This window comes from Crinia signifera, chromosome 4 (genome assembly GCF_055691185.1).
Source record: "Crinia signifera chromosome 4, ASM5569118v1, whole genome shotgun sequence".
Taxonomy (NCBI): Eukaryota; Metazoa; Chordata; class Amphibia; order Anura; family Myobatrachidae; genus Crinia; species Crinia signifera.
The window spans coordinates 276940442-276966397 of NC_139220.1; the positions used below are offsets into that span (position 1 = coordinate 276940442).

Below are 25956 nucleotides of genomic sequence, written 5' to 3' on the forward strand. Positions count from 1 at the left end.
TTTTTCTTACGAATTGGATACTGTGGAGTCATGTGAGAATGACATGGTCCGGAATAGGCCTGATGCCTGCATACTGGGTAACGCTGACAGAGGGATCGTGGGCAGCGTTGGCGCTAACGCCAGAAGGATGATGTGATTATCGCTAGTCGCCTGCAGAGGACGGACGCTGGAAGGCCGCAGCCTGGCTGCAGTAGAAAGTCTCACAGCAAGCCTGCAGAAACACTTAGAAGGTAAATAAGTGTTTCTCAGACACTGGATCATGACGCACTGTTGGGAATGGACAGGCATATCAAAGACCACTTCTTGCAATGCTAAGATCTTCACCCTCTGGTTGTAATGAATCTTGATTTGGCTGACAGGGCCCTTGTTCCCATTGGGGTTTGTACCCAACCTTTAGAAACATTGTACAGGTTTCTGTATTTCCAGATGCTTCCACTATTGGGGATGGGAAAACACACAAAAGTCACAGAATATGCTCAGTGGGAATGACCTTGTCCCTTTGCTGGCTGACCTATTCTCAGCACGTGTGATTTAAGCATAAACAACAGCCTGCCAACACTTTGTTCCTAGTCCCTAGTACTGATCCCTAGCATATTCCACTCACAGCATTCTGTCTAATGCGCCAGAAGAGGTGGTCCTGCCTCTCACTGCCCCAGAGAACACAGTGCTACGGGCTAAGTGTAGTGTTCTCCCTGTACTCGCCTGAGACAAGAGTCACACATACAGTACGGTGATAAATAAACCATGGAGAGGGGATTGCCAACATTCTACCTTTAATGGGGTCCTGACCATGTGCCCGAACCAAAAGGGGCCTAATAATAACAGCCCCTGTGGCCTAGCACTGCTTACGGATGATGCGTACGGGGTCTAATATCTGATGCACCTCAGGTAAATGGATGGCCTTGTGCTGACGATGGTGGTTCAGTGGGGAACAATGGGGCCTATGGTCTAGTGCTGATGGTGGTGGTACAGTGGGGAACAATGGGGCCTACAGACGAGCGCTGACAGTGGTGGTACAGTGGAGAACAATAAGACCTACAGTCTAGCACTGACAGTGGTGGTACTGTGGGGAACAATGGGGCCTATGGCCTAGCACTGACAGTGGTACAGTGGGGAACAATGGGGCCTACAGCCTAGTGCTAACGGTGGTGGTACAGTGGAGAACAATGGGGCCTGTGGCATAGCGCTGATGGTGGTGGTACAGTGGGGAACAATAAGGGGCCTATGGCCGAGCACTGACAGTGGTACAGTGGGGAACATTGGGGCCTACAGCCTAGTGCTGACGGTGGTGGTACAGTGGAGAACAATGGGGCCTGTGGCCTAGTGCTGATGGTGGTAGTACAGTGGTAAACAATGGGGCCTATGACCGAGCGCTGACAGTGGTACAGTGGGGAACAATGGGGCCTACAGCCTAGTGCTGACGGTGGTGGTACAGCAGCAGAATAAAGAAAGAAAAATAAGCTTCACTGAGGGCTTATCAGGGCTTTCGCCCCCGTCGTCCACGATGTCTCCAGCAATACTCTTCCTGGCAGCTCTGAAGTCTTTTTGGCATGATTAAGAGATGAACAGAAAATAGTGACGCCCACCCGCAGCTTCTCAGGTCCAAAACTTCCATCCAAAGATGCAACATCGGTCACGCATTGCTAACATTAGTCCCACCATCAGACCTCTGAGTAACCCTATGCTTAAGATGCTGGGGCCAGAACCAATGCAGTGTTATATGCGATATGCTCCAAAAGCTTGACATGTCGTGACATGTCTACACTTTAATCACCACTCCCCAATGCCTCAGTCCCTGACAGCAAATAAAACTGCAGCTTAATGCTCATTGCGTTCGATATTGCAGGACTATCATCCTGGCACATGCGCAGTGTGACACTTCTCCCCCCTCTGTCGCTCTCTCTCATAAACTGTATGATTCCTACTTGATTTGTATAATTTATGCTGATACCTGTTCTGAGAATTTACACACATCCTGTCATGACGTGTAGCTGCTCTCACATGACTTATACTTTCATGGGGCTTATGTTTCATTGAACTGTTCCGGAGATTCAGAACTTGTGACACAAAGGTGATACTACACAGCTCTCTGGCATACTCTGATTTTTAATTCTGACTTTTTTAGTGCTTCATATCATTAAGATCACTCATCAGACTATTTTCTTTGAAATGGGATTCAATACTTCCAGTGGCAAAACAGCTGAATTCCCCCCATAGATGTAGGGAGCAATTTTAGCCATTTATTATATAGGATATGAATGTATAGATATATATGTACCGGTATGGGTTTACATGATACTCATGTCAGTGTAATCTGCTGATGCAGCTGTTGATGTACCCCGTACTTGTCCTTTATCGTCACTGTATCGCTGTAAGTCACTGTTTTCTGATTTGCTTATTCATTTATGTACACTGCGGATCCTATGTGGTGCCATATAAAGGATAATAATAATAATAATAATAATAATAATAAAAAGTCAAATGATGGGTGCATATGTAACAGAGTGTGAGTATAAGTAACAATATGGGTGTAAAAGTAACAATATGAGTGTATATTAGACAATTTGGATATATATATATATCACTATATTAGTGTAAATTTAACATTACGGGATCCTGACTTACAGGCGCTATTCTCCCTGATACCCATAGAGCAGGGGTGTCAAACTCAAATTCATCGGGGGCCGCATCAGCAGTTTGGTCACCCTCAAAGGGCCGGTTGTATCTGTAGGTCCCCCTGTATAATTATAATGCCATGACACCACAGGCTGCTCCCCCTGTATAATATAAAATGAATGCCATGACACCACAGGCTGCTCCCCCTGTATAATAATAATGCAATGACACCACAGACTGCTCCCCCTGTATAATATAATAAAAGTAATGCCATGACACATAAATGATTATACAGGAGGAGCAGCCTGTGGTGTCATGGCATTATTATTATTAGTATACACGGGGACACCTCAGGAAACAGCAGATATATATATTTTTTTATTGTGAGTGTGATCCTCATCCTCACTTACTGTTTCTCCGTCTGTCCTGCAGCTGCTGCGGCTTCCAGCTTTTCTTCACTGCTTGCTGCGGCCACACTGTCCCCGACTCCCGGTCCAGCTTCCCTGCCTGCTCCTACTTCTCTACAAACGCATGGGCGGGCGGCGTCATCGTCATGACGTCCCCACCCAGTGTCTGTCACTGCCGGGCATCAGAGGGAACAGGCGGCCGGGCCCTCCTCCACATAGCCGTGGAGGCCGGCGGCCATGTTTCTGTAGCCGCATACATATGTGCCTACAGGAACATGGCCGCCGACAGTGGAGGAACAGGTAAGGCGGCCGCGGACGTGGACGCGGCCCGCAGCACTCCTTTTTTAGACACACTGCCCCTGCGTGCTATCTCCTCGCGCGGGCCACATGACGAGGTCTGGCGGGCCGGATTTAGCCCGCGGGCCTTGTGTTTGACACCCGTGCCATAGAGGGAGAATAGAAACTATTGTGAGCAAGCGAGCTTTGGTGCGCTCAAACCCTCGTCGTATTACCGGCAGACGGGATTCCAATGTTTGTATACTGACCGTTGGGGGCGTTATAACACGGCCGAATGTATATTACTAAAAACAGTATGGCAGATAAGCAAAATGGGTGTATAAAGTATGTAACAATATGGATGCACAGTATGTAACAATATGGATGACTGTCTGTAAATACCCAGATTGTTGCGGCCACGGTCGGTGATCCCTCTGGCTGGGATGTTCCTGTCCCCAGGCCAATGGTGTCTCCGCATCTGAGGGGTCGTGCTTGGGGCCGCGGCTGTGGCGCGCCCGTCTCCGGCTGGAGGATGCTGCACCCAGTAGTAGTAGTATGTTTATTTATAAGGCGCCGCAAAGTGTCCGCAGCGCCGTACATAGCAAACAAAAAACAAATGACAAGGTAACGTACAGGGTGTGTTGAAAAATACAGTATAAATAGGGGTATAGCTGGTAGAACTAAAATCAGCATCAGTTCAGAAGTAGGTGTCAAAATTGTCGAGGAGCACCAGGGACCCTCTGTGCTCCTCTGCACTCTCTGGCAGGTATTCAATGCTGTGGGCGAGTGGCGACAGCGAGCAGGACTTCCTGCTCGCTGTCACCACTCACCCTGTCAGCAAAGGCGTAACTACCATAGGTGCAGGGGGTGCAGCTGCTATGGGGCCCAGAGCTGAAGGGGGCCCATCTTTCCTGTCTAAGTAATATATTTAACATACATTTCCCCATCAGATGCAAAATAGAGGTCCCTTACAAACTTTTGCTATGGGGCCCACGAATATCTAGTTACGCCCCTGCCTGTCAGTATTCAATGCACCCCCCACCCCCTCATATGCCAATTCCCCCTCGCTCCATTTTTTGAGCGAGGGGGAACTGGCGTATGCGGCTCCAGAACCAGCGAGACTCGTGCCTAAATACAGCAAGTTTTCTGCATTAGCCGAGGGTCTCGCTGTTTTGGGGAATTCTCGCCGTCCTGTGACGTCAAGGATTTCCCCAGAACGTTGAATAGAGCGAGCGGCCAGCGCGGGGGTTAAACAGCGAGAATCGCTGGTTTTCTGCAATCCTTGCTGTTTAACCCCCTCGCCGGCCGCATTGAATACCTGCCTCTGTCTCCCCCTGCATCCTCCTTGTTACCTACCTGGCTGTTGCACGGCAATCCAAAACAAATTACTAGTATACATAACTATACCTGGCCAATAAAGCTGATTCTGATTCTGTTGCGTCACTGTCTCCTGTTGTAAATCACAATGGAATATGCTGCGCTACAGTATATAAGAAACTGTTAATAAAAAAGAAAAAAAAAATATGGGTGTTTATATATTATAAGTTACAATACAGGTATGTTATGTATGGCTAACAATATGGGTATATAGTATATACATAGCTACATGGGCGTGTATGGGACAAAATGGGTGTGTGTATACATTACACTATGTACAGTGGTTGTGGGTAAACCTACTCAAGGTATACATACAGGGGTCAGTGGCTCCCTCTAATGTCAGCTCAGTGTCACTACACCGTACCGCCTGTTACGGGATCCAGTGCAGGGTTCCGGGCTCTCAGCGCAGAAGACTGTTCCTAACAGCTGCTCCCGGCTCCTCCTCTCCGGTACATTGCACAGGGGGCAGCAGCAGCAGCAGCAGCAAGAAGGCGGAGGAGAGAGATACTGTACACAGGGGCCGGGCTGCTGCTGTCATAGAGAGACTCACTACAGAGCACAGCATACTCCAACAAGTGACACTTGTCACTGGCACACACATACACATACACACACGCAGTGACCATGTAACAACTCCCCCCCACACACACAGCTACACTGCTTTCACTCACACGCACCGATTTCTGCCTGTCGCTGCTACAAGTCGCTGCCCGGATCTGCTGTACACTATGGTAAGTGTGTGTGTGAGTGTGCCCTCCACCATAGCTTTGTCTCGCCCTCTATCCATCACCTACGAAGCTTTTTCTTTGCAGTTTCACTTTCGTGTTTGTAGATATGGCTGAATGGGGCACTGAGTGGGTTGTGTTGCATGGCTGGCACGGAGGTGTATGGAGAGGCGAGAGGCAGAGTTGCTGTCAGTATATACACTTTTCTGTCACTGCCAGCATAGGAGCCAGCTCTCTGCATGAGTTGGATTCTTAAATAGCCCCCAAAACTGCTGCTACTACTAACCATGTTAATGCTTGGCATTCGTCAGTCACTTGCCAGCTGCCTATTATTATTATTATTATTATTTTTATTATTACCATCATCCTATATTTGTGTGATGCCACAAGGGGCCCAGACAACACCTAGTACAAAAACAGAAGGATGTGGTTGAAAAGGTCGACAGATGAAAATGTTGACATTAGCTTTTTTTTGGAGTGTAAATTTGTCGGTTTTAGCACATTAAACCCCAATTAGTGTACAATGTCCTGCCGCATGGCTGGTGTCCCTCACCATGCTGCGGGTAGGTGCCTTGCTCCACTGTGGTCATCACAGATTTCTGGGTGGCCATCGACCATCGATTATTAGAAATCATCAATGGTTTATGGCCGATGTCAAATAGTTTTGACATCGATGGGAGAGAACCAAATGGTTTCCCACCATCGATATCAGGCTTAACTGAATAGTTTTGTTTTTCTTTTTTTCGTCAAGGGGACGATGATGTAGACAATTTGTCATTCCAATATGGCGAATTGTCCCAATATCATCCTAGTTTGTATCCAGACAAAAGATGCCCATACACATACCAATTACCCGGTACTTTTTGTGCTAAAATAGCATCACATCGCATGCAAAATGATGCTATTTTAGCACAAAAAGTACCGGGTAATTGATACGTGTATGGGCACCTTTACAGTTCAGAACATTGCAGGACATGGTTTATAAACATTGCTACAGCAGCAGTTATAATACACAAACAAGCAGTAGGGCAGCAGCAGAACCCATGGGTTAGACCGTTATATGCAGTGGGGAAGAGATGATGTATAAGCAGGGATGGCCATCGTCCATCGATGGCACAGTATCATCGACGCTCTTTGACCATTGCAGAATACTGTTACCACATGGTTCCCCCCTATTGATGATAAAGATCAATTAAATAATTTTTCCTCCCTTGAGAGAACGAGGCACAGAGCTTAGCTACGCCCCCGATGCTGCCATAAAACTCCACCTCTGGGCACTGATTGGCCGGCAGCTATGTGAATAGGAAAGCATGGCGGCGAGCGTTGATGGATAAAACCATTGGGAATGGCTACACATCATTGATGCTATATGTAATGATCATGCCAATGGTGACTATTGATGACCTGCCGATGGCCAGCCCTACTCTTGGGAGCTTACAGTATAAAGCAGGGGTCTTTAAACTACTTTCTCCTGGACCCCATCAGACAATAAAAATAATTCCAGGACCCCATCAAGTTACCACAGAAGGTCATCTCATCACATGTGTAGTCAGCAGACAGCACAGCTGACAGCACATACATGGCAGCATTGTGGAGGCACAAAATGATGAGAGGACTCTAAAATAACAAACAATTCAACAGATTTTTCAGACTGAGCTTAGAAAAGTCATCAGCCTGATGGTCAGCAACATGGAGTTGTGACCCCATGCTGAGAAGATCAGGACCCACTTTGGGGTCAGGACCCACAGTTTGAGAACCGCTGGTCTAAAGAGTGGGACACTTATAGGAGTGACACAGAGGGAGTCAGCAAGAAGCAGTGGGTTAGGATGAAAGCTGCACGGTCTTAATAAAGAATTGGGGGCTTCAAAAGTGATAAAATGGAGAGTGATAAGCAGCCAGCCAATCAGCTCCTGCCTGACATTTTTCAAACACAGTCTGTGACATGGCAGGTAGGAGCTGATTGGCTGGCTGTTTATCACTCTCCATTTTATCACTTTTGAAGCTTAGAGAATCTGGCCCTGGGTCTTTTTGAGCCTGTTTGTAGAGTGGAGGAAAGTCAGAGAGGTGAAGAGTTCCAGGAGTAAGCGGCAACATGGGCAAAATAAACACATAATCCCTGTGACATCCTTGAAAATGCATGTTGAAACAGTGTTGTGGATGAAAATATACATTGGAATACCTATCTAAATCAAGGGTAACTAATTTACTGCTGCTTACCAGTGAACTGCATCAAAGGGTCAGCTTGCTGCTGTGTTCCATGGTATCGGGGGCACCTCCTACAAGTACCTGCCAGAAACGTAATGCTCCACCAATAGGCATCATCGCTGGGTTCCAGCTTTATTTTCAAGACATGTATTCATGTGCTTATGCAGATGTAATACGTGTGCACTGCTTCATTTTCTACATCCTGCATGGGGTAGGAGGGACGACTGCTTCTCTTCTCTCTGGTAGGACATGTACACGTATTGTAGGGGATAATAACATTTTGTCAATGTATATCCTGTAGACATGGGTCATAGGGTTGACAGTCAATAGGTTGGCCGCTATTGTTGACAGTCAAAAGGTCGACACATAAAAAGGTCAACATGGTAAAAAGGTTGACATAAGCAATAGATCGACAGGGAAAGATGGACATGAAAAAGGTTGACATTGGGTTTTAATAAATTAATACATTTTTTGTGTCTCTGTCAACATAAGTAGATAGATGGCACTTATTGGGGATTTGAGGCATGCAAAGCAAAATCCCCAATAACTAGCACTAAGGGACGCATTTATCAAGTAATATTTGCAGCTAAATCCCTAAAAACACCCAGGGGTTAGCCGCAAATATTAAGTATCCCCCTAATGTATCACAGGGGACCGCAGCAGGAATATCCGATCCCTGCTGCGATCCCCCCCTGCAGCGCCGCCGGCCGCATTCCCCATAGGTTTCTATGGGGGATGCGAAGCTGCCCGATGTATCAACATCGGGCAGCCTGGCTTCGCACCCCTGGGCTATCCCCATTCTGATATGGCAATAACCCATTGTAGCTTATGGCTACACATCGCACTGCCTGGGCGGCATGTGCAGACCTTCCGGCTTTGAGCATCGCAGGGACGGGCTCTTTTCTGAGCCCTGTCCCTGCGCCTAGCAGGTCATATATTGGGACGAAATGGGCAGTAATATTCCGCCTTAGAGACTTGTTTTTCCAGCCATAACACATGGGTACAAAAACTTATCTTGGATCCTATCTGGGTAATTTTTTTGGCCAAAAAAGAAATGGCTATTACTGGATAGCAAGATAGCACCATCTGGCTAAAATTGTGATAATAGCCCTTCGTTTGCATCCCAAAAACATACAGCAGCTAATTGAATACCCCCTTAAAGTTACAATGCCGACACTGGTATACCTCTTTTACAGTAAAATCCCGGATCCGACACCGCATTTGGAACACGGTTCCAATCCAGGTCGGATCTGGGATTTGCCCCAGATTCCTGCTGCAGCCCCTCCTTAATACATGCAGGGGATACTTAATATTTGCGGCTAACCCCCAAGAACGGGTGTTTTTGGGGGAATTTGCCGCAAATATTCAATAGAAAATGGACATCAGAATGTAAGCTCCCATGAGCAGGGCCCTCTCTCCTCATATGCTTTTATAGAACATATATCTCTGCCAACCTGATAATTGCTGCAGTGTCCTGTCCCCTGATGCAACCGTCTTACCATTTACTTGCCTTGTACTGTAATTTTTTGTTGTTGTTGATCATTTATGTATTGTTATGCACAGCAGACCCCTTGTGGCACCATATAAATAAACTATAATAATAACAACAGTATGTCAGGGTTGCCGACCCTCCCGGAATTACCGTGAGTATCCCGAAAATCTGGTCCCCCTCCCGGCCCCCCGGAAGGGTGGGCAACCCTCCCGGAATCAGGGGGACCCCCACTGAGCCCCCCGATCACGGCATTTAAATGCCGCAATCCGCGGGTTTCAGAGGAGTGGGCAGAGCTAAAGTGACACACTTGTGTCGTTTTAGCCCCGCCCCTTCCATGTAGATCAGTAATTTAGACTATTTTCCATAGTGGGGGTGGGGCTTAATGACGTCACAGTCAAGCCCCGCCCCCGAACGGGTAATGAAAGTCTCCTCTCCGGGCTTCTCCCGGAGAGGAGAATTTGAAAGTCGGCAACCCTGCAGTATGTTGTGTGGTATGGTGCCTACAGACAGGACAGCGAGGATCGGATGAAAGTGAAACTAGGAAGTGAGGTTATATAGAAGGAAAGAACAGTGTAGGTGCGTAATGTCACAAGGGGCCTTATTTTGGTTCATTCTTTCTGACAAAATCCTTCTTAGATGGACAAAACCATGTGCACTGCAGGGGGGGGGCAGATGTAACATGTGCAGAGAGAATTAGATTTGGGTGAGTAATTTTGTTTCTGTGCAGGGAAAATAATGACTGCTTTATTTTTACACTGCAATATAGATCTCACTTTGAAGTAAAACCCCACCCAAATCTAATTCTCTCTGTACAAGTAACACCTGCCCCACCTGCAGTGCACATGGTTTTGTCCATCTAATGGTGCCCACACACGCACCGATTTCAGTGCTATGCGTTTTTGGCTGTACAATGGTTCTTTACAATTTTTCTGCCAGAATTAAGCATGACCCGATGTGATGGTTATTTTGCTGTCTGCGATGCGATGCTGTGCGATTTAAGCACATTTTTTTCACTGGCTTTTTCTTGCCTTTATTTTGTTCGAGTTCACATGTTTTAAACCTGCAATAAAGTTGTTGATAACAATTTGTATGTAATTATTTCCCTCAAAAAAAAAAAAACCCGTCGTATAGCATCGGCTCGTATGCCTGTATAATGCTGAGCCCGATGCTATGCGATAATGTCCAAAAAAGTACCTGCTGCACATACTTTTTTGGACAACTAAAATCGGCCCCCGGGAACGCGCACAGCATCGCGTCGCACACGCCGCACGAATACACCCCGATAATTGTACGCACGATGCGTTTTGTACTTTAAAAGTACAAAACGCGTTCTAAAATCGATGCGTGTGTGGGCTGCATAAGAAGGATTTTGTCAGAAAGAATGAACCAAAATAAGGCCCAAGGTGATAACAGTACTGGTGGCAGGAGGTGGTTGGCTAATAATAAACTAACCTTGTTTGTTCTACTTAATTAATGGATGCCATTTGGCCTAAGTAGACTGCATTGGAAAGCATTAGAAGGTAAAGCAATGTTGCAGAATGTGGTATATACTAACCACACATAGGCCCTTATTCAGATCTGATCGCAGTACAAATTTGTTCTCAAAATGGGAAAAGCCATGTGCACTGCAGGTGGGGCAGATGTAACTTGTATAGAGAGTTATGCTGTGTACACACGGTGACATTTGGCATTCGATTTTGACTATATAGTCAAAATCGTAAGCAGATCTCACAGTTTTGTTTTACTTTTGATCCCGATGCGCGCTCCCGTGACAGCAGATAGACAGGGCAGAAATGGCTATATAGTGCAGATTTAATGCTGATTTTATGAATTGTATGTTAAAAGTACAGAGATAGCAAAGATTGCATAGCACTCGATCTCATGCAGATTGAACAAGTGTGTACACAGCTAAGATTTGTGGGAGTTATTTTGTTTCTGTGCAGAGTAAATACTGGCTGCATTATTTTTACACTGCAATTTAGATTTCAGTTTCAACACACCCCACCCCAATGTAACTCTCTCTGCACCTGTTACATCTGCCCCACCTGCAGTGCACATGGCTGTGCCCATTTTAAGAACAAATTTGTACTGTGATCAGATCTGAATAAGGGCCATGGGCTGATCCTGCCATGCAGAATAATTACAGTATTCAATTTAGCCATGCACAGAGGAAGTCAAATTGGATGAGATCCAGGCTTTTGTGACAAGTGAAGAGCACCAGATCTCTTACGTCAGTGGATCTTGTTGCCAACACACACACAGACAGACCAATTGGGGTCATCTTCTATCCACACAGACCCAGTAATAATCTGATTAAACTGAAATAATTTGCACACAAGGTAATTGGTCAATACAGATATCTCAGCAGGATAATTATAATCTACAGGATGAGCAAGCAAACTGGATTTTTAACTGCTGTGAAACTCCTGGTATGAAACTCCAGCCGGCATGGTATCACAGTAGGAAGTGCTACATGTGTAACAAGGAGTCTATTTAGTAATGGAATAAAGGCTTTTCTCCTCCGGTATTTTTGCTGGAGAAATCTTTTCATTTTGCTTCTCACTATTTATAATAAAGAAAAATGCAGATAAAATAATAAAACTACTGGTTCCCCCAATAGGTTTCAATGGGAATCTAGTACACAATGTGGGGTCTTTTTACGGAGAGAGATAAAGTATCAGCCAATCAGCTCCTAACTGTCATAATACAGGCAGTGTTTGAAAATGACAGTTGAGAGCTGGTTGGTTGGTAGTTTATCTCCGTCCACTTTATCACTCTAGAAGGCTTAGTACATATATGTATTTTAAAAATAAGAGAAGCTACAACATAATGCCATCTCAAGATGGCATTATGTGCACCCTCAGGGGACATAAGCAGGAAGAGACCAGCTCTTTAGTTATTCAAGACAATATTGCGATTATTGCTAAATATACCCCTTAATCCTTGCTTCAAGAGTTTTATCTTTTTTTGGGGGTTGATGGTACAGTATAATGGTTAGCATGACTGCCTCATAGCACTGTGGTCATGGGTTCAATTCCCACCATGGCCATAACTGAGTGGAGTTTTTAATATTCTCTCTGTACTTGTTTGGGTTTCCTCCCACATTCCCTAAATATATACTGGTAGGTTAATTAGTCTCCGTACAAAAAATGAACCCTAGTGTGTAAAGGAGCCCGCACGGCGTGATTCTCGGATGCTTTTTGAACTTTTTATTTCAAAATGCATCTTGGACCTTATGCAGGTCCATTCGCACGCGGACTCAGTTTGCGCTTTGTGTACGGGGTGGGGGTGGGGGTGCATTAGCATATGGGAATTCATGGGCGTTCCCATGAGAACACTGGGCGTTCTCATGCTAATGAGGCCGTAACGGACATGCGGGACAAGCGGGGGAAGGCAGCTGACATCATCATGGATGTAAAACATCCATTCGCAGCCATTGTGAAAGTACGCGCCTTGAGAATGGTGGGCCGGCGTACCACCATTCGCAAGGCGGGATCTGGTTCACTCGCAAGGATGTGAATTCGCATCTGAGCAAATGAGCCAGAATAACCCCCATGTGTAGTTCACATCGCACGTGTTTATTTTGGAATGCGATGTGCTGCGCGCTCCCGCGTAGTTCATATCGCAACCCTAAATAAGTATGTGGAGGCAGTGCTTTTTGTACTAGATCGCATCACATCTAGTTCAAATTGCATGCTGTTGTAGCGTGTCGCATGCGATTTGAACTACATGCGATGTGATCTAGTGACAAACGCACATAGCACAGTTTGCACCGTGTATGGGCACCTTAAGTGTGTGTATGCAGACTAGATGGGCCTTGAGATTACGCGGATTGTTGTGCTCCAAAGTCCAGAGAGACAGTATTTCACAAGACATTGTGGTGTATCAGCAAAAGTGTATTTGGTTGTGTCTGTAGGAGCAGTCTGCTTGAGAGAGCAGTCTGCTTGAGAGATTCTATGAGACATGTATCTGTTTACTAACCCTATTTGCACCGCACATCACAACGGTGGTATTTATGCTGTGGTCTGGGAGAGTTAAGGTTAGAACAACACTTGGAAATAGTCCTTGTGACATTGTTGTGAGTGATTGTACTCTTTCTTCAGAGTTGCTGTATGAACTGTAAATGCAGGTTCTCTATTTATTTTTTATTTATTTATTAACAGTTTCTTATATAGTGCACACATATTCCGCAGCGCTTTACATAGAATATTTGAACATTCACATCGGTCCCTGCCCCAGTGGAGCTTACAATCTATATTCCCTATGGGACCTATAATATACTAATCTAGCTTAATGAACAGAACTGCAGTGTCTTATGCAGTGAAATCGCACAGTACTGTAATTGCAGATACAGTTTACCGGCTGCTAATTTCAGCCATAGACTTCCATGTATACTGTATGTATGATAAAGTTTTACCAATCTTCAGTCCACGTGGATGTTAAAGTATGAAAAAGTCCAAAAAATGGAGAAAAAAAAATCATGGAAAACCCATTCTAACCTTTTTATGTGTTGCCCATTGTCATATCAGATGTTCACCAGAGGCTATGGGCCTTATTCTAGTTCACTCTTAGAGGCAAATTCCTTCTTAGATGGACAAAACCATGTACACTGCAGGGGGGCAGATGTAACATGTGCAGATAGAATTAGATTTGGGTGAGTTATTTTGTTTCTGTGCAGGGAAAATACTGACTGCTTTATTTCTACACTGCAATATAGATCTCACTTTGAAGAAAAACTCCACCCAAATCGAATTCTCTCTGCACATGTTACATCTGCCCCACCTGCAGTGCACTTGGTTTTGTCCAGCTAAGAAGGAATTTGCCTCTAAGAGTGAACTAGAATAAGGCCCTACATAACAGAAAGTACTATTACTGAGAAGAGATGGAGTACCGGGTTTATTATAGATAGTAAATGCGACACCTGTGCAGTATAGCCTCCTATCACAGTGTAAATGCAGCCACCAGGATGCATTATTCCAGCTGCCGATTATGGTCAGCTGTACGCTCGGATCGGTCACCCAGGGCCATTATATGAACCAATGCACAATTGTCATTCTCCTGGTTACATTTTTCTCATTGATTTTCAGGCATCAGCAGCCTTGGAATTGTGCCAGCAGAATGCGGAGGAGGTGAAGGTGTTAATGAAAGACAATGTGGAGAAAGTCCTGGAGAGGGAGGGTAAACTGGATAATCTAGTAGTACGCTCTGATGAACTGAAGAGCATGGTAAGTCCCCGAATACAGCCTTCATCACCATATAGCTAATCACCACTTGCCTAGTGTATAACACAGCTCATCTCCTGCATCTGCTCCACACGGGTATGGATCATAGGATTGACAGGCAATAGGTCGGCACCAACTGGTCAATGTGCACAAGGTTGACACAAGCAAAAGATCAACATGGAAAAGATTGACACATGAAAAGGCCAACAAGTTTTGTTTGGTCTCCATATCGAGTGTACCTTGTCACTCGCCATGCTTAGCTCACAATGGGCGGGATTCTCTAACATCCGCACCCACGCTTCGCAGCACATCGCCAACTACCGCAGACATATGCAGTAACATATGCGATAATTATGGCAAAGGACAGCTCTTGCGTTAGCAGCTGTCCTTTGTGTTGTGGCCGGCGTTGTGCAGCGGGTCCCGACGGCTCCCCCTCCCTCCCTTACCCAGCCAGATGCTGCTGCGGCAGGCTCTCTTCATCCTCCCTGCACCCGGAAGAGGATTTTACAGTGCAGGGAGGAGGAGGTCACAGGTGAGGGGGGGTGTCGGCGCTGATAATGGGGTTTTTACCACATTTTTCATTTAGAGAATTCCGCCCAAAGGGTGTGAGCAGAAATCCAAAAAAACCTAGCGCGGCAATGCTGTTTTGTGCCCTAGCATGGCACAAATAGCATAGTGGTAGGCACTTAAGTCAGAAAATGTTGGTACTTCTGACTAAACACCTGCGAGCACCGGCTTTCTCTGACCTAGCAGTGCACTGATTAGAATAACATCAACATCATTCTGAATTGACCCCATTGTCTTAGTCGACGGCAGTGGGTGGACATTGACAAAAGGTCAGCATGATTTTTTCATTGTCGCCACCTGAGCACGTAGACACCCAATTAATATACTGCATCCCATTTCGTGGCTTGTTTTGTTCGGCACACTTTACTGTTCCAAGTTGTAGTCCGTGTGGATTATAATGTGTGAAAAAGGAAAGAAATGAAAGAAAAAAAAACTCATAGCAACTTTTCCATGTGTTGACCATGGCCGTGTCAACCTCTTGTTTATGTTGACCCATTTTAGCCCCGCCCCTCCTGAAAAGCCACGAATCGCGGAATTTAAACTATGAGTTGCGCTATTTAAATACCGGGACCCTGGGTGAATGGATGGGCACCTCGGAATCTGGGAGGATTGCCCACATTTCTGGGGGGCCGGGAGGGGGACCCGATTTCCGGGACTCTCCTGGCCAATCCGGGAGGGTAGGCAACCCTTTGTTGACCTATTATCTGGATTCCCTCCTTGCCGTTATTATACAAGCTCCCACATTGCAAATGTAAAACTCTAATTAATTTGCACTAGCATAAATATGTTGTCAATAAAGTTCCATTGAAAAGTCCCTTGGTGAGAAAGGAACATTTTAATTTATAAGTATATTGTATCTGTTATGTAATAGAGGATCCTCAATACCCCCCCTGCATTTGTTTCCATGGTTTCAGAAACATATCCTATTGTGATCTTTACAGCCCCTGGGGTTTCCTGGCTACAATGATAAGTATCACGTAACACTTCATGTATTTGGTATGGTGCTACTGCTGTGTTCTGTATTCCGCCGCATGCTTGTATGCTGACGCAGCTTTTTCTCATATGTCACCCGTGCACAAATGCAGTGATATAGATACTAGTAATATGAGCATTAACTCCCATGCTTCTACCCTACAGGCCAGCAACTTCCAGAAGACAGCCAAGACCGTGGAGCGGAAAACGCGATGGGAGAAATGGCGCTGGTACATTATAGCTGGATTAATTGTTCTGGTTATTGTAATCATTATCATCATCATTATAGCTTCTCAGCTGAGTGGGGGGCAAGCAGCAGCGGCACCAGCAGCAGAGGCACCAGCAGCAGACCCCTAACAAACTTATCTGCAATGCCCAACATGTGACTACAGAAATGAGAAGACAGAAGAATAGGACTCCTCAGCACCGGACTGCGTACAGATCTGCAGAACAACGTTCATCTGGAGAGAACACTCCACAGATCAACCACTATGTACAACACTTTGCTGTCCTGTGTATGGATCTTAGATGTTTTCTCCACTCTTGTGCGTGCTGCTTTGTAGGCCAACGCCCGTGCCTCTCAATGTACAGGACTCTGCACAACAAATGCGCCTTACACAGTGTCCCTCCTACTCCTTACAGTCCTCCTCAATGCCCTATTGTGCATATAGTTCTGCATATCATCACCGCCATTCCTTGCTATTTATACATCAGCAGCGAACAAGTTCTCACATGTCTCCAAACTTGTGTACACATGTGATGACCATTGTGCCTTCTCTGCGTATGGACCTGCAAATAATTGTTTCTGTGCCTTTAGGTGTAGTGTTGTTGATGTGAACGCCAATATATGTATACAGGGTTGTGCCACATAAGGGGGTATATATTGTTGCAGGGAACTCCTTTGTGGTAGCCCCTTTGTGTGTATACTTGAAAACCCTTTGTGTCTTCATCTGCAATAAATATCGGTCAGATAGATCCCTCAATTATTTGTTTGTGTAAAAGATGTGTGTGTGTGTGGGGGGGGGGGGGGGGGGTGCAGTGAAAATATTGGAGAAGTTGCCAATCATGAATCAGCTTTGAAGTAACATATGTCAAGTGCATTTTATAAAATTAGCAGTTGATTGGTCGCCATGACCAACTTCTGCACTGGCTTACTTGTGTGGTTACAGAAAAAAACAAAACAAGCAAAGCACAATTTTTGTGGAATTTGTTTTTTTTTGCCTCCATTTTGCCACACAGTGTCTCTCCAGAGCGATACACTCGGTCAAGCGATTTCCGATTTATTAACACCATCGGAAAAGTAGGGTGTCTCAAAGCCTGCACAATACTCATTGGTGGCGACAATGACTTCCTAATTCAATGAGAATTTCTTGACACTGAGCCAGTTTTCCAAATTTGGAGAGGAAGAAGTCGCTTGGGGCCAAATCTCGGGTACAGGGTGGACGGGGAATGAATTTGAAGCACAATTTGTGTAATTGTGCACGGAATTTATTTTTGTTCTTCTTTGTGTAAACTACTTCAAACGATTATCGCAAATAAACAACACTTCACTTCTGGCTGCTTTATGCCCTGGAGGGGGAGATGGACGGATGGAACTTCCCAGGCATCACATCACCAAAGGGATTGTGGCGCCATCTCATAGCAATTTCCAACAGTTATCACACTACCCTCGTACATCTCCCCCATAAACATGAAGGAAGACTGCCAGGAAAAGTGTGTACCAGCACGTGAGAGAACAGTGGTAAGCAGAGAGTAGGAGCACAGGCGACATGAGAGTATACAGTACACTAATGTGCTCTTTCCCAATGTGTGACAAGAGTCCTCTGGGAGCAGGTTAGTAAACAGGACGCTAGAAATAAGAGCATGACATAAATAATGTCTGAGGACAGTATTATGGTGTAAAAGTTCAAGTCATCGCACACATATCCTGTTTTGTGAGACAGAAGCTTCGGGTCACACCGGACAGTGTTTAGAGACTACATAGTTGTCGGTCTGTGCTGATGGCCACTCTCACACACTGTGAGCCAGGGCTTCTCAGTCTGTGGTGTGCTAACTGCGAGAGGTACCCCAAAAACAATTCATGGCTAGTGTCACCTTCAGCACCCTGCTCCTAATCAGTGATGAGGGCATATTAAAACATTTTTTAACAAGATTTTATAAACTACAGTAGCTGTGCTGATACATCACATGTACAATTCTGCCCTTTAAAATGTAAATCCCCCATTCAGATGTACAGGGCTAGTTCGGCCACATAGATGCCGCGAACACCAAACACAGTGTGATATGTGGGCCATGCAGACAGGAGGAGCAGAATGGTGTGCTGCTCTGAATTAGGCCCAAAAAGGTATATTTACTAAAACGGGAGTTCTATTGACAATGGCATGTTGCTATGGGCAACATGGATTGGATTATCTCTTATCTTCTAGAAGGTGCTAAATAAAGAAGTAGAATTTGATTGGTTGCCAATAGCAACCTCCCATTTTCAAAAGAACTCCCATCTTAGTGAATAAACCCCATAATGTCTACAGAAACTTATACATGGTAATTATGGAGCATTTACAAACAAATGGAAGTTTATTTATCAAATCTGTTCAATGGATAACAATGTACTGTATGACCAATCAGTATCTGTGAATCCTTTATAGTACTGCATCAAAATAATATTATTAGTGCACTATTCTACAGATAGTATATGTTGTGGTGAGGAATGCTGGGCGTATAAAGAGGTGACATTTTGCTGAAGTGCTTATTGCGGAAACATTTCCAGGCACAGAGATATCGCATAGGAAAGAGGTTGAGAAACGCTGGAATTAGTGTAATGCTGGTTGTGTCTCGCTCTCCTCTGTGCCCTCATTGTTCCTCCTGTCCCCATGGACATTTATGAATATGTGCCCTTGTACAGTGTTTGTTTGTACACAAAGACTGAGTCACGCGAGAGACAAAAGGGAGACGCAGTTATGTATAGAAAGAAGAATCCACATAAAATATGATAGGCGGCTCTGTGTTACATAGCCCATAGACTTACGAGATATTGCATACAATCATTCGATTTTGACCACATCTGTTTGATAAATCGAATGACATCCATTCGCAGGCCAGGGGAGGGGTGTGTGTGTGACGACAACGCCCACATCTGATGTTGTACATGCACGCATATATAAGAGACTTTTAAGTCACTTACATATGCATGCATGCTGGGAAGGAAATGGGTGGGCAGCTGACATCCGGTGATCAGCTGCCCGCACCCGTGTCATGGCCTCATTAGCATGAGAATGGGAACTCTCATGAAACACTGGGCATTCCCAAATGCTAATGTGTTTGCCAGTCGCCCCACAGCCCCCCTCCGCCCCCCCATCCTGGGTGAGTGTATGTGCCACCATCGGTCCTTGTGCGAACATATTGTGGTTGCGAAGCAACCAGAATAAGGCCCTCAGTCCGCACAGGTTACTCAGATTTTGCCCAGGGGCTGTAAGTGCTCCAGTATTGGAACCAGCTTCAAGCGCAGCATCACACAGAGCCATTCACATAGGAACCAACCCCCTCCCCACTAGAAAGACCATCAGCACACGGATTTCCTGTAAGGGAAGGAAACAATTGCCAGCTGTACCTGCTTTTAGAGGTGTCAGCATCCTGGCAGGCCTTTTTAGAGGCACCCATTGCAAATAGTCCTGGCCAGCGGATGCTATTTTATATTTGCTGAAACATTGGTGCAATATTCAGTAGAGTGGCCCATTTTTCATTGATAGATTGTCTAGCCTTTATAGTGTTACCTACTGTAGCAGATTGGTCAGCCGCCAGGTAACCTGCACACAACATTATTTATTAACAGTTTCTTATATAACGCAGCATATTCCGTTGTATTTTACAAAATGAGACAGTGATACAACAAACTGGGTATTTACAGACAGTCAAAAGGTAGGAGGGCCTTGCTCGCAATCTTACAATCTATAGGGAAATGGGTATTGATACATAAGGATAGATACTGTATTCTTTATTGCATCAATTCCACCAAAATGCAAGGTTCCGTGACTGGTCCTGGAATTTGATAAGCTTGCCTGAAGAGATGAGTTTTCAGGGAACACTTATAGGTTTAGAGACTGGAGGAGAGTCTTATTGTGCTTGGGAGGGCATTCCACAGAGTGGGTGCAGCCCGAAGAAAGTCCTGCAGTCGGGAATGGGAGCGAGTAATGAGTGTGGATGAGAGACGCAGATCTTGGGAGGAGCGTAGAGGTCGGGTTGGATGATATTTTGAGATAAGAGAAGAGATGTATGCTTGTGTAGTTTGGTTTATGGCTTGTGTACATCATTGTACAAAAGGAATTGTGTGTTGCGCAATTAACAGCAGCTGGCATGGGGTAGTCACTCCGCGCAATATATATGAATTAGAAAAAATAAAATGAATAATGAATATAAAACTAGAGCTGCATTTGTTGAATGATCACATATGGTCACACCGTTCAAACTGGATGGATGTTAAATGGATTGATATTACCATTCATTGGCTGATGAAGTCTAAAGAGGATGAGAAGATGTTAATGTCCCACGTATGAATACGTGCCTCTCGTGTCCTCCTTTGTGTGCACTTGAAAAGTCCCACAAATTCTGGTATTCTGGTTTGTAATCCATTAGGGGTTTGGTATGATTTACCTTCAATCAAAATCCCGAAGTTCAAAATACCGACAGCAATTGACCGACGGTCAAAATACAGACAAGGTCAAAATACCTACATTTAAAATATAGACAGGTCAAAAATTAGACACGTTTTTCATATTTTTGGGTCTGTATGTTGACATAGGTCGACATGAACCCATGCTTCGGGCACGGTGACTCACGCTTGGCACACTATTATATTCCCCCTCCATGTCCACCGGGATGGTAAAGTATGTACAAGTCGGTATTTTGACTGTCGGTCAATGGTTTTTTTCCTTTGAAAAAGTTGTCAACTTTAGATACCGAAACACGTCAGGTTACAGCCTTATACTTCCTTTCTGGACTTTTTAGCAAACCCTCTACATACCCCACTGGGACTACTAACCCCACCATTTGTCTGGGTCCACCTTCCTCCACTGGAACCAAGCAATCGGGACACCACCACCTGCTCAATCCTTGGGTTTCTTTTCTATCTGCCTGTGAAGCCTGCCCCATTCAAGGAGGACAGAGGTACCATCACACAGTGCCAAGAACCCTGCCAGGTTTATGGATACCCACCAGCACAAGCTCCAGTAAGATTTGAAAACAAGGAGGACAAAACCATCATTGGGACCAATATGGACACAAGCGGGAGATTATATACTTATTATAATAAGTATATTGCTCAGTCCAGTATTTCAAATATTTCAGTATTTTAACTGTTGGCCATCAATGATTTATTCATTATTTTAGAACAATTAATAAATATGTTATAATTTGTGATACCCAATTGATCTCTTTATTATAATTTTTAAATATACTTTTTAGCGCTCCACTTTCCTTTCTTTCTTGTTGTCGGTATTTTCACTGTAGGTAAATTGACCGCATCCCTCCACTAGCTATGCTGGTTAATTAGGGGCAAGGTAATAGTCCCATACGCAATGTCCAGTAGTGTAGTGGTTCATTCTCAGGAGGTAAAAGGCCAATTGGTGGTTTAAGGATGCTCAACGCGTTTCTCCAGATATATATAGCACTCCGGCTTCCTCAAGAGCAAATGTATACCAGAATTTTTGGGACTTTTCAAGTGCACACAAAGGAGGACATGAGAGGCACATATTCATACATGAGGCATTAACATCTTCCCATCCTCATTAGATTCCATCAGCCAATGCATGGTAATATCCATCCATTTAACATTCATCCAGTGTGAACGGTACGACCATACGTGATTATAAAACAAATGCAGCTCTAGTTTTATATTCATTATTCATTTTATTTGATTGTGTTTCAATTAACACCAATCACTTTTTACTTTGGTATATAATAAAACATAATTACCTTTATTATTAAAGATCAATGTTTTAAAAGAGAATTGTCTTGTTATCATTCAGCCAGCGCTGGCACATTCCTCTTTTTTCTAACACATCGTTGTACACATGGGTGAGATTTAATAGGATGAGAGATCCACAAAGTGAGAGATTTGGTAAGAAATCTCCAGTTTTTTTAAAGCGGCAATCATTTGCACTGCAAAATAAATCTTGCTTTGCCATGTAAATGATTGCGGCTTTAAAAATAACTGGAGATTTCTTACCAAATCTCTCACTTTCTGGATCTCTCATCCTATTAAATCTCACCCATGGTTTTCTTCTTTTTAGATTTCAGGGTGAGGTTTTTTCTGTGTGAACTATCTAATATTTGCAATTATTTGCATTTATCTCTTATATAACACACGCTTTTCAAATGTTATTGATATCGGAATCCATCCATCGGGGCAGATGTATTAAGCCTGATAAAGTGGTGATAAAGAGGAAGGTGATAACACACCAGCCAATCAGCTGTATTTGAGAAATGACACTTAGGAGTTAATTGGCTGGCGGGTTATCACTTCCGCTTTATCACTTTACCAAGATTAATACACCTGCCCCATTGTGAGCAATGACAGCAGAACTCCAGAACTCACTTTTATACCTAGATTATGTAATGCCATTTGTACATTTCTTAACATCACGTGGGCATTATGGGGGTTATTCAGGTTGGTTTGCGAAAGCGAACTCCTTTAATGGAAAGCCGCATGTGACATCAGCCGCCCGCCTGCATTCCCAGGGGAACTCCCAGCTGTTTCATGGGGACACCTATAAAACACTGGACATTCCCCTGCTCCGAGCTGGTGCCCATCACCCCAGGGTGCCTAGGCGCACAGTTTGGGAACCACTGCAGGGGCAAACGCAGGATTTTCGGAAGGGGGTTTCCAGAGAGGGGCGGAGCAAAGCACGGAGATGGACACTTAGGTGACCCAGTATATGCCGGGTCAGTTATATAGATAGACCACAGCAGTGTAGACCTCTGGGCATAGCAATGTATTGGGGCCCCTAACGATCATCCAGTGGTAGTGGTGGTGGGTTCTATGAGCGGAAGCTTTGATGTCCCGCGAGTGGTAGGGGGTATTATATTAACCGCTCAGCATGTAGGGCCTGGATCAGTAATTTCCACTAATTACCCCTTTACTGCACAGATGGTGGGAGATGGGGTGGGAGAAGGGGGCATTGGGCTGAATGAAGGGGCCCTGATACATAACTTCCAGGGTGGTAAAGGATATTTAATATGCAGAGGAGGGATGTATAGTGGAGTGGGCTTATTATTTGGTGCAATATTCAGTAGAGTGGCCCATTTTTCCATTGATAGATTGTCTAGCCTTTACATTGTTACCTATTGTAGCAGATTTCTCAGCCAACATTATTTATTTATTAACAGTTTTGTATATAGCGCAGCATATTCCGTTGCATTTTACAAAATGAGACAGTGATACAACAAACTGGGTATTTACAGACAGTCAAAAGGTAGGAGGGCCCTGCTCGCAAGCTTACAATCTATAGGGAAATAGTTATTGATACATAAGGATAGATACTGTATTCTTTATTGCATCAATTCCACCAAAATGCAAGGTTCCGTGACTCGTCCTGGAATTTGATAAGCTTGCCTGAAGAGATGAGTTTTCAGGGAACACATATAGGTTTAGAGACTGGAGGAGAGTCTTATTGTGCTTGGGAGGGCATTCCACAGGGTGGGTGCAGCCCGAAGAAAGTCCTGCAGTCGGGAATGGGAGCGAGTAATGAGTGTGGATGAGAGACGCAGATCTTGGGAGGAGCGTAGAGGTCGGGTTGGAAGATATTTTGAGATAGAGAAGAGATGTATGTTGGTGTAGTTTGGTTTATGGCTTTGTGTACATCATTGTACAAAAGGAATTGTGTGTTGCGCAATTAACAGCAGCTGGCATGGGGTAGTCACTCCGCGCAATATATATGAATTAGAAAAAATAAAATGAATAATGAATATAAAACTAGAGCTGCATTTGTTGAATTATCACATATGGTCACACCGTTCAAACTGGATGGATGTTAAATGGATTGATATTACCATTTATTGGCTTATGAAGTCTAAAGAGGATGAGAAGATGTTAATGTCCCACGTATGAATACGTGCCTCTCGTGTCCTCCTTTGTGTGCACTTGAAAAGTCCCAGAAATTCTGGTATTCTGGTTTGTAATCCATTAGGGGTTTGGTATGATTTACCTTCAATCAAAATCCCGAAGTTCAAAATACCAACGGCAATTGACCGACGGTCAAAATACAGACAAGGTCAAAATACCTACATAGTCAAAATACCTACATTTAAAATATAGACAGGTCAAAAATTAGACACGTTTTTCATATTTTTGGGTCTGTATGTTGACATAGGTCGACATGAACCCATGCTTCGGGCACGGTGACTCACGCTTGGCACACTATTATATTCCCCCTCCATGTCCACCGGGGTGGTAAAGTATGTACAAGTCGGTATTTTGACCGTCGGTCAATGGTTTTTTTCCTTTGAAAAAGTTGTCAACTTTAGATACCGAAACACGTCAGGTTACAGCCTTATACTTCCTTTCTGGACTTTTTAGCAAACCCTCTACATACCCCACTGGGACTACTAACCCCACCATTTGTCTGGGTCCACCTTCCTCCACTGGAACCAAGCAATCGGGACACCACCACCTGCTCAATCCTTGGGTTTCATTTTCATCTGCCTGTGAAGCCTGCCCCATTCAAGGAGGACAGAGGTACCATCACACAGTGCCAAGAACCCTGCCAGGTTTATGGATACCCACCAGCACAAGCTCCAGTAAGATTTGAAAACAAGGAGGACAAAACCATCATTGGGACCGATATGGACACAAGCGGGAGATTATATACTTATTATAATAAGTATATTGCTCAGTCCAGTATTTCAAATATTTCAGTATTTTAACTGTTGGCCATCAATGATTTATTCATTATTTTAGAACAATTAATAAATATGTTATAATTTGTGATACCCAATTGATCTCTTTATTATAATTTTTAAATATACTTTTTAGCGCTCCACTTTCCTTTCTTTCTTGTTGTCGGTATTTTCACTGTAGGTAAATTGACCGCATCCCTCCACTAGCTATGCTGGTTAATTAGGGGCAAGGTAATAGTCCCACACGCAATGTCCAGTAGTGTAGTGGTTCATTCTCAGGAGGTAAAAGGCCAGTTGGTGGTTTAAGGATGCTCAACGCGTTTCTCCAGATATATATAGCACTCCGGCTTCCTCAAGAGCAAATGTATACCAGAATTTTTGGGACTTTTCAAGTGCACACAAAGGAGGACATGAGAGGCACATATTCATACATGAGGCATTAACATCTTCCCATCCTCATTAGATTCCATCAGCCAATGCATGGTAATATCCATCCATTTAACATTCATCCAGTGTGAACGGTACGACCATACGTGATTATAAAACAAATGCAGCTCTAGTTTTATATTCATTATTCATTTTATTTGATTGTGTTTCAATTAACACCAATCACTTTTTACTTTGGTATATAATAAAACATAAGTACCTTTATTATTAAAGATCAATGTTTTAAAAGAGAATTGTCTTGTTATCATTCAGCCAGCGCTGGCACATTCCTCTTTTTTCTAACACATCGTTGTACACATGGGTGAGATTTAATAGGATGAGAGATCCACAAAGTGAGAGATTTGGTAAGAAATCTCCAGGTTTTTTTAAAGTGGCAATCATTTGCACTGCAAAATAAAACCTGCTTTGCCATGTAATACCCCTTTTACACCAAAAACCCTGGTCCGACCCTGGTCTTTGAACGCTGGAGTTTCCAGGGTCTGACCCTGCTTTATACTGCATTTACACACACTTCGACCTGGGTCGGACCTGGGTCTGCACCATTTACACTGAACCTGGGTCAGCCCTGCCTTTCCTTGTTGATTATATAGATATATAGATATCTATATAGATATAGACATCTATATAGATATCTATATATCTATATAGATATCTATATCTATATAGATATCTATATCTATATAGATATATACATCTATATAGATATATACAACAAAGATATTGCGAGCGGCACTCAGAGACTGGATACACGAAGTAACACT

At 44.2% G+C, this 25956-nt stretch overlaps 1 protein-coding gene across 1 annotated transcript; it reads left to right on the forward strand.

The window, feature by feature from the left end:
* The first annotated feature begins 5275 nt into the window (after positions 1-5275).
* Positions 5276-16842, forward strand: VAMP5 (vesicle associated membrane protein 5). Its single transcript, XM_083184643.1, has 3 exons — positions 5276-5407; positions 14186-14323; positions 16025-16842. The coding sequence occupies exons 1-3, from the start codon at positions 5405-5407 to the stop codon at positions 16214-16216; spliced, it is 333 nt and encodes a 110-aa protein (XP_083040769.1). The 5' UTR covers positions 5276-5404; the 3' UTR covers positions 16217-16842.
* The last annotated feature ends 9114 nt before the right edge of the window (positions 16843-25956 follow it).

Bases quoted from the DNA above. Each gene is read 5' to 3' on its own strand.
- VAMP5 (XM_083184643.1), top strand. The intron at 14,324-16,024 runs GTAAGTCCCCGA...TCTACCCTACAG, and splicing joins CTGATGAACTGAAGAGCATG to GCCAGCAACTTCCAGAAGAC.